This window comes from Takifugu rubripes, chromosome 15 (genome assembly GCF_901000725.2).
Source record: "Takifugu rubripes chromosome 15, fTakRub1.2, whole genome shotgun sequence".
Classification (NCBI taxonomy): Eukaryota; Metazoa; Chordata; class Actinopteri; order Tetraodontiformes; family Tetraodontidae; genus Takifugu; species Takifugu rubripes.
In genome coordinates this window covers 6,115,430-6,130,789 of record NC_042299.1, presented here as the reverse complement: position 1 = coordinate 6,130,789, position 15,360 = coordinate 6,115,430, and the positions used below count along the sequence as shown (strand labels likewise).

At 45.2% G+C, this 15,360-nt stretch overlaps 2 protein-coding genes across 2 annotated transcripts; one reads left to right on the top strand and one right to left on the bottom strand.

Moving 5' to 3' along the window:
* Positions 1–115: 115 nt before the first annotated feature.
* On the top strand, positions 116–2,513 carry rbmx2 (RNA binding motif protein X-linked 2). Its single transcript, XM_003978259.3, has 6 exons — positions 116–231; positions 615–730; positions 824–875; positions 956–1,085; positions 1,281–1,467; positions 1,785–2,513. Exons 1-6 carry the CDS (start codon positions 227–229, stop codon positions 2,318–2,320), a joined length of 1,026 nt encoding a protein of 341 aa, XP_003978308.2. The 5' UTR covers positions 116–226; the 3' UTR covers positions 2,321–2,513.
* A 478-nt stretch (positions 2,514–2,991) lies between these two features.
* siah2l (seven in absentia homolog 2 (Drosophila)-like) lies at positions 2,992–11,278 on the bottom strand. Its single transcript, XM_003978256.3, has 3 exons — positions 10,735–11,278; positions 5,960–6,139; positions 2,992–5,830 (listed from the first exon to the last, which is right to left on the bottom strand). The coding sequence occupies exons 1-3, from the start codon at positions 11,146–11,148 to the stop codon at positions 5,459–5,461; spliced, it is 966 nt and encodes a 321-aa protein (XP_003978305.2). The 5' UTR covers positions 11,149–11,278; the 3' UTR covers positions 2,992–5,458.
* Between the last annotated feature and the right edge of the window lie 4,082 nt (positions 11,279–15,360).

The window sequence follows — 15,360 nt, the reverse complement described above, 5'->3', positions numbered from 1 at the left end:
AGCAAAATTATATCTAAAAAACTATGCTTCACTCAAACTTAAATTTGTGTTTTAAAAATATAAAATTGGTCTGTCGAATGAATGGCACATTTTAGGCATTTAGTCGCACACGCCATATCCTGCAGTAAACGACGCCTCTCACCAGGGGGCACTAGAGGTAGACACACGCACGGAAACTACATTTCTGCCTCATCAGAGCATCGAAACTACTTCCGTGTAGTCCACAATGAAGTAAGTAAACATCGTGATATCAAACCATATTTAACCGTATTAGTTAGTCTTAGTTGGAAAATGTTAGCTTTTAAACGACATTTTAGTGACTAAATATACCAGTGCTTTATTGATTCGTTTCATTACGCCTATGTCTGATTCTGTGAAGGACGAGTGTTTTCTTTGTTTTCTCGTTTGAACTCTTAAGCTCACATGTGAATCCACCTTGCTCAATATGTGCTAGGTCTCTTAAGATATTTCAAAGCTTGGTTTGAATTAAATACTTGATGATGATCATATTTCTTAATGGAATGCTCAGAAATATTCGGCGAACTTTACTGGGATAATTTACTGGTTGTTTGTCCCTAAACGTCCTTATGTACCTTTTCTGCTCTTGTTAACAGTCCACTCACAAAAGTGAAGTTGATCAACCAACTGAATGAGCGCGAAGCTGATCTGGGGGTGAAAGAGACTGTTTCCTGGCACTCCGAGTACAAGGACAGCGCCTGGGTATTCATTGGTAAATTCACAATGTATTCTCAAATCAGAGGTGCTGTCCTTCATCCACTGTAACTCATCACAACACTGATGGTTGTTTTGCTGTTTACTGCAGGAGGATTTCCTTACGAGCTATCTGAAGGCGACATCATCTGCGTCTTCTCCCAGTATGTTAACTGGACGGTTCATAGTTGCTACAAACCCGAGGCCAATTAGTGACAACTCACTGGTCTACTTTATGTTTCAGGTATGGTGAGATTGTAAATATCAACCTAGTGCGGGACAAGAAGACAGGAAAGTCCAAAGGCTTCTGTTTTCTTTGCTATGAAGACCAGAGAAGCACCATCTTGGCTGTGGACAACTTTAATGGCATCAAGGTAGTTCAGTTTCTCAAATCAACATGTAATATATAATTTCTAGATTACTAATAGAAATCAAAGGCTTAAGTGGTGATCAGTGAGTCACACATTGTCACTACTTTCTTTTTTTAAGTGCACATTTAACCTATTGACAGAAATGCATTTGAAATCATTGTCTCAAAAACAGTTAAACTGACACACTGTGTTAATCAGATTAAGGGTCGGACTATTCGCGTGGACCACGTCAAAGACTACCGCCCTCCCAAAGACTCAGAGGATATTGATGATGTGACCAAGATACTGAGGGAGGAGGGCTGCGCTCCCAGTGCCCCAGCACCCTCCTCCTCCTCCTCTGAGGAAAATGAGCAGAATCCCGTTCCTGCAAAAAAGCTTAAAAAAGGTGAGGTCTCTTTTATGTCCAAGGTCGATGATGTCATAATTCATCTGTCCTTTATTGTAAATAGATCCAAAATAACTCCTGTTGAGACCCTTTTGGGCTTAGTAGTACAGTCTGTCAGTCCTTATCAGTTCTTGGTTGTTTCATTACAGTGTTTTATGTGAGGATTTTTGACAAAAACATTGTGGCAAATCAACCTTTCAGATGTTCTGTATGAGATTTGTGTTGACATCACACAATCATGCTTGCAAAGTGGCTGCTGCTCTCAAAAATCCAAACCCACTGAGCTAGAAAAATAAGCAAAACTCTTTCAACCTTAGACAAAAAAGAAAAGAAGAAAAAGAAGAAAGAGAAGAAGGAAAAGAAGCGGGCCAAGAAGGAGACAACTAGAGAAGGCCGGTCAGCACGCTTCTCTTCGCCTGCTAATTGTGCTCCTGCTGTCAGAGTTAAAGAGGAGAAAGAGGACGCTGCATATGATAAATACCATCACAAGGCGGCGCTGTCGTCAGGGGGACAGTCCAATGGACAGAGAGCAAAAGCAAATGAAAGATTACAGGATGAGCGAGAAGACAGGAGGAAGAACCAGGGGAAGGAGACAGAGCAGAGAAGGCAGACAGACAGAGACATCGACAGGAGAAGAGAGGCAGACAGAGAGAGAGAGAGGGACAGAAACATCAACAGAAGAGAGGGAGATATGAGACGGGAAGGGGACGGAGAAATCGACAGGAGACGAGAGGGAGAGAGAGAGAGAGACATTGACAGGAGTCGAGAGGGAGACAGAGAGAGGAACAGAGACAAAGACAAGAGGCGAGAGGGAGACAGAGGAAGAGAAACAGACAGGTACAGAGAAAAGTAGGAAAGATGAAAATAGAACTGCACCTATAGAGCATACACAGATTAGTTGGATGCAAATATCTATTAAAACTTTCTTGCATTGGTTTCTTTAGTTTTCACAAGCCTGTTTTCTGAATGAAATTATTCAGCGATCAGTAGTCATATATAATTTTCTATACTGTTAGATAAAATAAATGCAATGTTTTATTCTGTAATGGTTTTTGACTTTAACGGACTTATTTAAAATGGTCCTCTTTGGTCCTCTGAGATTTAATCTGGTTCAGGTTTAGGCACCATCAGATAGTCGGCTCCATTTCTAGAGCTGCTGCCTCTTATATATTTGCACTCAAGTCCATGAAACTCGGTGTGTCACTGTAGTATTAATTGTCTTTGTACAAAAATGTTATGTCCATGGTGCCTGTCCACCTAGTGGCCAACAGTGTAACTAGAAATGTGAAAATGGGCAAAGTATACAACTTTAAAAAGTTTTCAATCAATAGCCATTTCAGAAATGTTGGTGGCTACATTTTTATTTAATTTATGAAAATACCAAAGGGTGTGCATTTGTCTAATGACTAATCTGATTATCTAAAAGCATCCCTTTACCATGCCAAAATGACCAGCTACAATCAGACAATACCTTCTTAGAATCTGCATTTATTTTAAGACAGATAAATTTGACAGCGACATCTTATGGCAAGAAAAAAATCAGAAATTTTATTTTAGCAATGACAGACCGGGAGCAGAACAAGAAATACAAATGTGCTGAATTTAAACATCTTTTTCAGTCGTCCTTTAACTTGAGGATAAAAGCAGGTGTAAATGTTAATTCTGTAGTTCTGTTATGACGTAACTGTTAAAATGTGAATTTTACACCTGAAAGCTATGTAGCGATGCCTGACTTCCTCTTAGCTAGCATATGAAGCTAACATTAGCTTCAAAATGGAGCCATATTGTATGTCAAGGATAAAAATGTTGGACAATCTTGAATGTCATTACTGCAAATGGAAATATTCCCTGGGGTTACCTGAGTGAGAGACCCGTTTGGCTGATAACTTATATTGGAATAATTTTTCAATATGTTTTAGAAACTAGATTTAATAAAGGCAACTTCCAAAAAAAATCCCTCCAAAACCATGTCAACTGGGCAGGTAGAGAACAGATTAAAATTTGTATTTTAAAACCAACTTAAAAGTTACATTCAGAAGATTTCGATTTAGAAGAAATTCCTAACCTATATACCGGTAATATGCCCTAAACATCTGGATCATGTTTCTTTGCTACTGTGTTAAACCAAAATTGGAGTCATCTCTTTAGCTCTACTCATCATTTAGAGCTTTTGGGAAAATAGTTTCTTTGTGATGTTACTTTTATTATTTTTGTATTTATACAGATGTGAGATTTCCTCAAACTACAGAAGAATCAGAACAAACAGCAGAACCATCTTAGAAAATATTTTGAAAAATGTCTTTACAGAACAAATGCAAACAAGACACACAGAGTAAATGCTCAGTTTCAGAAAATATTCTTCATTTACAGTATTTTCAATAATTCAGAAATAGTGGGTTGTAAAGTGGAAGTGATAATCAGAGTGCAGCATTTCATCTGCAAGTATTCTGCTTGGTTATTTTATTTTTCTAATTTCAACACCCCAATCTAACGTTAATATATATGAATGAACCATTTTATTTAAAATGTTAGTTGACATCTGTTTTCTATTGCAAATAACACATCCAGCCTTACGTCATTGGCTGTTTTTTCTGAACAATAACAGAAAAAAACAATATTTTATGAATTACTATTTTATAATGTATATTTTGTAAAAGAAATATACTACTGGTATTTGTTTCTTGTATAAAGGCCAATATATTTTATGGAGGGAGATTAGAGCCTCATAAGATTGTTTTTTTTCCCTTCAGAAGTTTGAGTCTGTACCCTGAATAATAAGATCTTTGTTTCCTCAAAATTCTGAAGGAAAATGGTTCTTACATCAAGATATTTAAAAAAAGACAGATTCTTGGAATTTGCCACAAAAACGAAACTGCATGAAAAACATATTTTCCATTCCTCTTTCACGAATGGCACAAACCCGTCCCGACTGGGTGAGTCTTTATCCACCGTGGAGGAGGCACTACTGAGGTCTATGAGACAGTTACAGACTGTGGTCAGAGGTATCTGGCTGAGTCGCTACAAAAGTTTCAAGACAAGGAATGTGACAAGTTTACTCATTTTACCCACAATGCCACACACTAGTGGCAGAATAAAACACGATAATGTCCTAATTCAAACAAGCTGTCAGTATTTCAAACTCCCGAGTGTCGGTTCATGTGTTTCCCTGCAGGTCTGAAGTGAGTCGGCAACACGGATCCCAACGGGAGGACTCGGCGGTAAAAAAATAAGGCGTTGGCAGCTAGATGCGCTGCAGAAATAGCGATTGGAGGATTCCTCCACATTGCTGCTGAGATTACAGGATTGTGGATGAACTAGCCTCTGTCATCGACCTCCAACCTGCATGAGATCAGCCCACAGAAAAGTTTGCTGCTTCTATTGCAACCAGCAACCTTCTGCTTGACTTAAAAGGTTTCACCCCGCCAGCGTAGGAAGTTAGTTGTTATTGGTTCACAGCTTTCCTGAGAGGTTTGTTCTGCCCAGATTTTCTGCAGATCCTGACTGAACCTGGAGGTTATGGCTGATGTGATGAGAGTTTCGCTCCCTGAAGATCAGGTTCAGCTCCAGCACAACTGCAGGTCGAATCAAGCAAAAGTAACATTGAAAAATCTCACAAACCTTCAGTGGTGTTAGCAGGTCTGCAGGAACATTGTCCGGATGAGCACAAAGCTAATGTTAGCCAGGCAGCATCAGTGTCATCAGGGCCTCGGCAGCCATCTAAACTGGACTGAGCACCAGCAGAGGTCTGAACACCGAAGCAGTCAAGTTCAAGATCAGATCAAGCCTCCCTGGTTGCTGTGGTTGTCCCGACGGCTTTTGAGTTATGAATAGCTGCAGCGTGCAACATTGTGAAGTTATCGGTGATTCCATCAAGGCCAAATCCCATAATTCTGAGAACACACATCAGGTAACCTGGAGAATTCTCAAATGTTTAAATTGGTTTGTGCTGTATCTCCTCCGTGGTGTCAGTTTTCTGGGTCCTTATTGATCCTCAGCACATGGAGATGGTCACATTAATCCCCAAATTACCGTTGTCTGCGAACAGATGTGCGATGGAGGTGTCAAACACCAGACAGTCACTGTTCATGATGGCGGCCGCCACACCGTCATGGATGGAGCGTGGTGTGGCCTCCCAAGTGAGTCGCCGCCGGTTGCCGTTGAGCTCTAGCCGGTAGGCGAAGTTCTCGGCCTGCTTGCGAGTTCCGATGAGCAGCACGACAGCAAAGAACTGCTGGTGGCCCTCGTACTTTTCTTGCTTCTCTAAAACCAGCATGAAGTGGTGGTTGAAACAGGACTGCATCATAACCCAGTCCACGGCACCCGGCAGGCTGATGTCCGTCGCCAGGAAGACGATGTCCTCCCCCTGTGAAGAGAGGCGGAGCGCAGAGGAGACAAAAGCAGAAAAGGTGATATAATCAAGTCCATACGGAGACAGCAGAACATGCCAACTCCAGCACTGCAGATCATCCATGTGAGAAATTCTGGTGCCGACCTGCAGCGTAGTGATGGACTTGTGTGCATGCATCAGGTGTGGCATGACGGCCTCCAGCGAGCCATGCCATTTGCAGGTGGCACCGGGACATGGGCATGTGTACGGCCTGAACTCACAGACCTCCTCATGGTCGGGCTTCTCGCTGTGATGAAGGTTCAGCAGACAGCCGGCTGAGGAGTACTGCAGGGAGGACAGTCGGGACTATCAATCCAATCCGAGGTTTATGCAAAATAAATCTGAATTAAACCCCATAAAATCTAGGTTCTTCTTATCATTTTGCATTATGTCACATCAACAAGTAAAACATTCAGCAATAAATATAACTAGGTGCGTGTTACTATTCTGGTCTGGCGGTGAGTGGAGCGTTAACAACCTGTTGAAGCTGTGGTATAAATAACACACCAGTGTTTCCATTCTGATCAGATTATAATGCCCCGGCTGCAGGTTTCTCCTCAGATGAGCACGCTGAAGGTCAGAGTGATGGGATTTTCCCCCTCCTCCCTCCTCTCATCCCTCTTTCATCTTCAGCAGCGCAGCACCCACAGATAGCCTGCAGCCATTTTGGCGTTTTGGGGGGGGGTGATGAATATGGCAAATGAGCTATGAAATCACTGAGACAACGAGAACAGAGGCAGGCGGCGGCGTTACTGATGCCGTTTGAACATGAAGGCGCAATTCTCTGCAGAGCCAAATCATCCATAAATATGAGCGGAGATGATGTTGATCAGGCCTCTTCATTTCCGCAGGGTGGCAAGAAGAGCCAAAACATCAAAACAAGCATAAAAAGGGTTTTTTTTTTGTGGTGCGTCAGTGTAGACAGCCTGAAATTTCAAACCTTTAAGCACAAGCTTAGTTAATGATGTCACCATGGCAACAACTGACAGTACAAATTACTTATCTACTGAAGAACAATGGATGGTGACCTGTTGATCTAGGTTGGTTTTATTTTTATTTTTTTTTATTCAAAGAAGGTGCTGACCCAGATTCTGTCAGTGGGACAGAATTCCAGACTGGACCACCGAGAATCCCACCTGCTCAGGCAGGACTGACAACCAGCACATCCGGCACAACCATGTGTCGGTGAAGGCGGGCAGATGCTGCTGCCGCCGGGGCATCGGTGTTGATCTCATTAAATATTCATCACCTGCAGGTCAGAACTGCAGGCTGCAAACCAATTAGACTGGAGCCGTTTTACCTTCAGAACAAACCGCAGCTCCTTGTCTGGGTTTTTGGTGAGAGCAGGAAAAGAACAATGATGTACACAATGGCAAATAAATGGAGAAAAACTGAAAGAGAATCGGTGATGCAAATGAAGAGTAAAGCAGCCCCAGCTGTCAATCAATTATTCAAACAGTAAAGTCTGAGCTCACCGATGCCATCACCTTTAATAAAGGGCAGTGAGGAGAAAAGAGAAGACATTCGAACAGTGTCTAAGAGCTGGATACACCTGAACTGAAGAGCAGCACAGTGAGTGAAACACTGCAGAGCCTCAGCCTGCAACAGCTCGATCGATACCAATCACGCTGAGAGGTCTGTGTGCACGCGTGTGCAAGCCGAGCGACACTTCAGCAGAGTGTTTTATTACTGGCTGGAAATCTGCCGACTGCTCAGTTTGCTCAAGATTGAATCAAATCCATTAAAGCCTGAAAGGCGGCTGACTGACCTCCATCATTGCTGAAAAGTGGCCGAAACACTGAAGACAGTGCCATCAGGGCTTATTTATGTTCCTCGTGATGCACAGATTCTTGGACTTAATCCAGGATTGAGACCTTTCTGTGTCTCCAAGTGTTTTCTCAGGTACTCCAGGAACAGCCACAAGCATGCCAGATTAATTTCCGCTTCACACTCTTTGCACCCTTTCAGCTTTAGATTGACTTTAGGGGTCAAATTTCATCATACAACTATTAAAACAGGAAAACTAAATAATAAAACCATGAACGCTCTCATATTCACAGAACTGATATTATACCACGCCCCCACCAGGGGGCGCCAATAGCCCATATTCTTTCTTTGACAACATGTTGGCAGTTTGAATGAGAAAATGTTTTGCTGGTTGTGCATGTCGCTTGGTCATACTGCCAGCCGCGCTTCAAAATTAAATTAAAGTCTACATGCATTTAGACAGATAAACCAACAAATCCTCCTCTGAAGGACGAAACTGCAACCCCAAATCACTTCTTCACATTGTTACCATAATAATGTTTTCAGTCATTGACAAAAAAAAGTTGTTCTTTGGTCGAAGCTCCGTTCAGTCCAGGACTCACCTGGCTGCCCGACAGCGGTTTGGTGTGACCAACGGGTCGGCTGGCCTTGCCTTTCACCTCTGACCCCTGCTGCAGCTGTTCAGTGTTAGGGCTTAGCCCAGGAGTGCTAGAAGAACCGACGCTGTGTTGGCGATGCCAGCCCAGCAGGCAACGCCACTGAGCCAGCTCCCGGAGCAGAGGCAGACAGGAGGCTGGACACAGCATCGCACACACACGGCTGTCTCAGCATGCACACGCACGCACACGCGCGGGCACACGCACGCACACGCGCGGGCACACACACGCACACACACTTTAATTAGTCCAAGCGACACCTAAGAGCTATCAAAACACAAGAGAAAGCTAAGCTACCTAAATGTTTCACACCCTTTATAAAAATAATCAAACTACTGAGTTCCTGAGTTATATAAACTCTTCAGGGATCCACTTTTGGTAGTTAAAGGTTAACACTTCTCCTCCCAGCTCTGGCCTCCAGATAGCCAGAGACCAGTCAAAAGCTTTTTAGACAGATGGAGGAGCGTCAGGCAGATCAAATGACAGATTAAAACAACTGGCTGCTGACTGAAGAGCCTCAGGTTTCTAGAGAAACACGTGAAAGTCAGATGTCTGAAACTAAACCTCAAAGTCACACGGAAGGCCAGCAAACTCAAAGAGAGACTAAGTGCCGTGAAGTGAGGACAGTGTGGCACTACCTTCGAGTCTGCAGGAAATGATCTTTACAAAGAAATGATTACAAACACAATGGGATGTCAATCAACTATTAACATCTATGAAACAAATAGTACTTTACTAATAACTAAGAGTAATATAGTGGAGTTGAAATATCCCTCAATTCAAGGAGTCAACCTGAACTTACCAATAACATCTTACTGGTTTGTTAGAAGAGCTAATAATCAATCAACCAGTCTCTCATTCTCTCGCTCTCTCACACACACACACACACACACGTACCAGCCACAGACGCAGCAGAAATGCAGCTGAACCTCAGTTGCCCGTGCTCCCTCACTCTCTCCCCCACGGCAGCAGGAGAAAAACAACAGTTTTCTTCTGTGGTCAATGTAAAAATGGACAGACACTCAGAGCAGAAATGAGGAGCCACCAGACATCGATACACTCGCTCGACTGTGTGGCCGTCGTTTGGACTAAACAGCGCTCAATCCCACCCCACACACGCTGTCCGTCTCTTCAAGCACCAGAAATACATCCAGTCTCCGACGCCGCAACCCTCTCTCTACCTCACACACACGCACGCGTGCGCACGGTGGGGGCGGGGAGTAAGAAAGCAGAAAGAGAGGGAATAAAAAGGGACTATCAATCAGCAGAGAACCATTCCCCTCCTCTTCGTGTCTTTTTACACCCTACTAACAAACACATGTCACATGCAGTTTACACATGCATTACCTACATATACACGTGTGTGTGAGAAAATTAGTTGACAGATGCTGAGAATTTTTTTAAATATTTCTGTTCTTCAAATAACCCTGCTAATCTTGTAATAGAATCGCACGTGTGTGTGTGTGTGTGTGTGTGCGTGTTCTCACATTTCTTTAATCCAACATCATAAATAAAGCTGGCGGCCACATTCCCATGTCCTCCCAAAGAACTAAAAATATCACGATGCTGCTAACAGAGAAGCAGAGCCGGAGTGAACACCAGCAGAAGTTTAATCTGCTGCCACCTTAGATCATCTTCACCAAAAAAAACAAAAAAAAACAGCACCAAATATAAAACCCCCTACTTGCATCAGACCACCAAAAGTACCTACAGCGCAACTAATATGAGTTGAGGTGTATTTGGTGTTTTTCTCTTGTTAATACACTGCCTGACTTGCTGGAGTTTGTAATCATGCAGGTTTCGGTGTGATATTGGCATGGATACACAGACGTACACCTGATACAACAATCACCTTAGTTGAGCAGGTGTGGGAGGAGCAAGGTCAGTGTAGAGGTCATACAGGTGACAAATTTAGGCGACTGCAAATGGAAGATGTTGGTTACATGTGCAGACAATGAGAAGTAAAAATGTATCTCAAGGAATTCTCTTTCAAATGCTAAAATAAAGGTTGAAAACACAACACAACCTCTGCCTGAGACCACAGGGGTCACAGCACGAAGCAGGACGGGGCCCCAGCTGGCCCTGCAGCCAGAACCCAGCAGGAAACCAAACCGGGGCTCCACAGGAGAGCGTTGCTTCGTATCAATCAGTCCTTCAGCTCAACAACAACGGTGTTAAATCCAGACCTAGTGCTTACTACAATCGGAACAGCAGACACAAGTACTGGTCCTTTCAAAAGACCTTGTAGGTAAACGGATTTGGATTTTCTTTGGGATGGGTACGATCAGCCATCTCTCTGTGAAGTCTGGTGCTGTCTGCACGGTTTGTTTTGGTGCTCCAGTGACGTCACCAGCGACCACCGGCACGCACCCCCCCCTTCCCCCTCAGCAGTTTCAGGATCAGGAAGTGAAGTTAGTTTAAGTTGCGAGGGATAGGTGGACACTTCTGGCGTTTTACCTTGCAAGGGAACGGCAGTGTGGAGGCTACTTTCTCCATGGCCAGGTTCCGGATGCTCGGTGTGAGCGGGCCTCGGCAGGTCCGGCAGCAGCTTAGCTTTTGGTGGCAGGAGTTGCAGATCAGGTGACCCCCCGGGCACTGCAGAATTGGTGGCAGGACGTAGTCGAAGCATACTGGGCACTCGAACAGTGCCGTGAGCTCGGGAGTCTGGCCGGGCAGACTAGCCGTGGTCAGGGACACGGCGGAGGAAGGCGCCGCTGACACCGACCCAGCCACAGAGCCAACGCTAGCGGCTGCAGCGGCCGCGGCGGCCACTGCCGCGGCAGCGCCACTTCCTCCTCCGTGCTTTCCTCCACTTGCTTTCCCCGTTCCGAGTCCTCCACCTCCGGCTCCCGCTGAGGATGGACGGCTCATAGCTTCCAGCTGCGGTCAGTTTGGGAAACTGCCGAGCGCACGGGAACGTCATCTAGCGGCTACTAGTGTGGGTTACTATCGGATGTCGCTTGTGGCTCCCAAAGACACAAGATGGCGGCTGAAGGGCGCCCAGCCAATCAGAGAGTAGAGATTTTCCACTACGTAAACATACATTCAAGTGATCCTCGGATTCTCAATGAACATCGGTATCTCCATCCGTTTTCTCAAAGCCTGGTACGTAGGGAAAATGTTTGTTTATATAATTTAACTCTAATTCTGTACTCAGCCATGTTTATCAAAGAAATATTATCCAAGGGGAACCGCTGCAAAGGGTTGTACAACAGTGTTCAAATGTATTTTGTTTTCTGTATAGATTCTATTAAATGACATTCATAATTGTATTGTTTTGTTACGTTTTTATTATTTTGTGTAATTTATCGCAACAATTCATTTATTTCCTGTCAAAGGGGACGTCTGAATCTTTTTGGCACGTTGGCCCTTCAGTCCTCCCTCGGCTCCTGTAGCTCCCCTGCTGTTTCCGAAACCACCCCCTATACCCTACGTAGTGCACTCAATAGTGTGGACGCCATTTTGAAATAGTGTCCGAAATTTTAGTGAGCATCGCTGTACGCTATGTACTGCACTCAATGTATTCCACAATGCACTGCGAAAAGTAGTGTACAATTGAGCACCCTAACTCGGAAAATGTATCCCATCAGCCGTTACGGTATCACGTGACGGTATCACGCTGATTGGATACATTTTTTTAAATCGTAATTTCTACTTTACCGTTTGATATATGATTTTTTTTGGAAATGAGATTTTTTTTTCAGTAGGGGTCCAATATGATCATCTTAAAATATTACAACATAAATGTGTAAAAAAATCAATCAATCTTCACTGATCCCCCCGCCCCTCACTTAAAATTGTTCTTCGGAATCAGAATCTCAGTAAAAGAATATTTACAAAGATGAAAAGTAGCTCTGGATCCATTTTTTGATTAAAGAATTGCTTTATTAAATGTTTTCACTACAGCGGAATATGACTTGAGAATGTGGCATTACATCTTGGCTTGAAAATGTCAAGGGACACTAATTATTTTAGGTAATAAGTAATTATTATTGTATTATTATTGACATTAATATTTTATTGTATTATATAAAGTTAATTATCATGTAAAATATTGCATTTTCATGAAATGACCGCTGAATGTATTTCTCATGGGTTAAAATAATTAAATGGACCTGGCCACTTTTCCCGGCTACCGGTTCGTAATTATTATGCGACACCATGACGTCACTTTACGTGCGCCGTAAATGACGCCGTTGTCCGAATACTAACTTAAAATTGAGTGCACTACGTAGTTCACTCAATCCATGTCCCACATGTAGTGAGTAGTGAATAGGGAACGAGTGTGTGGTTTCGGAAACAGGTTGTCATTGCTGGGGAGCGGAAGATTCAAAATGGCCATAAGGCAACTTTTTATTTATGTCTTCTGCAGGACTTGTTGGGGAAATAAATCAATAAAAAAAAGGAAGACCACATGGGTTGCAGTTGCTTTGTTTAAGATTTCAATAATTGAATTTTTTTTTTGATGAAACAAGATAAGAATAAAATGTAAACCAAGAATTATTTTTCAAATTGGCTTTTTTCGGACTCCATCCCCCTGGAGTTCAGTTTTCTGATATGTCCTTCAGCTATGAACACATTTGGGAGCCGCGGCTTGTCTTTTGGGGACAAATAGAGGAAAAATGTCGAAGCAGAAATAAAGCTACATTAAGGAGCAATACTTGTGACAAAAAATTAATATACAATTCCATATTTTAGGAGATACATTTTGTGCCTTCCAAATAATAAAAACGTGGCGGACACAAAGGGGTGTATCTCACACCCAGGTGATGCATGGGGTGATGGGCGTGGTTAGCCCTTGATTTGATGCAAGACGTCCAAACCATCTGTTCTGTCCAAGTCATTCTTCGTCCGGCCACATTGGTGACCCCGTTTTGAACATGTGCAAGGCAGCAGACGAAGGTATCTCCTCTTCGGCCATGTCGCCCCGACACACGCAGCCAGCCAGCTAGCTTCACCGCGTCCGTGAAGCTGCCCGACTTCTGGCAGAGCGACCCGGCTCCGTGGTTCCAGCATGTCGAAGCGCTGTTCCACCTGCGAGGAGTCATCGAGGACGACTCCAGATATTATTTGGTGGTCGCGGCTCTGGACCAGCAATTCACTCACCGCGTCATGCGGCAAGTACACAGCGATCAAAGAGCTCCTGCTCCGGAGGTACAGTCAGTCCGCCGCGGAAAGGGATAAACTGCTTTCCCTGCCGGGTTTGGGCGATGGTTCGGCGGGGGACCTTATGGACAGCATGCTGTCGTTGCTGGGCTCAGACAAGGGCAGGTTCCTTTTCCCGCACATTTTTCTGTGCCAACTTCCACATCCGGTCCGGGCGGCCTTGGCGAACTCCCCGAGTTTGGCTGCAGGTGATTTTCGTGGTTTGGCTGAGGAAGCGGATCGTGTGCTGCTGACTGCTAGGAGGACCTCCGTGCAGAGCGTGTTGGTGGATTCCCGGTAGCTGGTACCAGATAACACTGACCAGGCGATGGTGGCTGGAGTTTCCTCCCGGAGGAGGAAGTGTGACGGGGGGGACCTGGGCCACTGGCACATGCCAGTTTTGCTGTGGCGGGCAATGTTTTTCAGCGATTGCTTGGTGATTTTCTGTGGCTTACTACGCCCGTGTTTTCCACGGCCGTCACAAAGTGGTCACGGGTGGAGCGCGGTCCGCCTGTTTTTGCACGCGAACGGCGACTCGACGCTGTGAAGTTGGTGACGGTTAAGGAGGAATTCGCCACAATGGAGCGTTTGGGGATTGTGCGGCGCTCTAACAGGCCATGGGCCTCTCCACTCCATATGGTGCCCAAGGCGGATGGCACTTGGCGGCCATGTGGCAATTTTCATCGTCTTAACAACATCACAGCCCATGACCGTTACCCCATTCTGCACATACAGGATTTTTATGTTCGCTTGGCAGGCAGTACCGTTTTCTCCAAAGTAGACTTGGTGCGTGGCTATCATCAAGTTCCGGTGCATGCTGAGGATGTGCCCAAGACTGCGGTGATTACCCCATTTGGGCTTTTTGAGTTCCTGCGCATGCCCTTTGGCCTGAAGGGGAGCGCATACCTTTCAGCGGCTGATGGACTCGGTATTACGTGACCTCACCCTTGTGTTCAAGCACCTGACACGCCTTGGGCAGGTTTTTCAGCGACTGGCAGATCATGGCCTGATTGTAAACCCAGCGAAATGCCAGTTTGGTCGGTGTCGGAGCCTTGGTCTGCGCGTCAGCAGCGTCACCTGCAGTGTCAGAGTTCACGACTGACATTCGGCACGTAGCTGGAAAAGCTAACCCGGTGGCCGATTGTCTGTCGTGGGTGCTGATTTGTCCTGTGCACTTAGGGCTGGATTTCTCTGCCATGGCGGCCGACCAGTCTGGGGACCCAGAGATACGAGCTCTTGAGTCCACCGGTACAGGCTTGAAGCTGGAGGAAGCTGTAGTACAGGATGGTGGTCCTACCCTCCTTTGTGACGTTTCCACCGGTCGTCCCCGACCTGTGGTCCTGATGGCCTGGCGCCGCAGGGTCTTTGATATGGTCCATTCCATCTCACACCCTGGGGTCCGCGCATTAGTGAAACTGGTGAGTGCCAAGTTTGTCTGGCCTGGCCTTCGCAAAGAGGTCAGGGAATGGGCAGCAGCCTGTGTAGCATGTCAGTGTGCTAAGGTTCACTAGCACACCATGGCACTCCTTGAACCATTCGCGATTCCAGCCAGACGGTTTGACCACGTGCATGTGGACCTGGTGGGACCCTTACCTCCATCCCACTCATCTGCTCACTATGGTGGATCGGACCACCAGGTGGCCGGAGGTGGTCCCTCTTTCCTCCACGACATTAGCAGACGTCGCTCGAGCATTTCTTTCTGCTTGGGTCGCACGTTTCGGCTCCCCTTCCGACATTACTTCTGACAGGTGGCCTCAGTTTGTCTCGGAACTCTGGTCATCTATGGCTAGATCATTGGGCACACAGGTTCACTGTACCACCGCGTACCACGGGCTACGTGAACGCTTTTACCGTTCACTCAAGGCTGCATTGCGTGCCGCGCTTTCGGATGACAGCTGGGTGGATCGTTTACCTTGGGTGATGCTCGGTTTGCGTTCA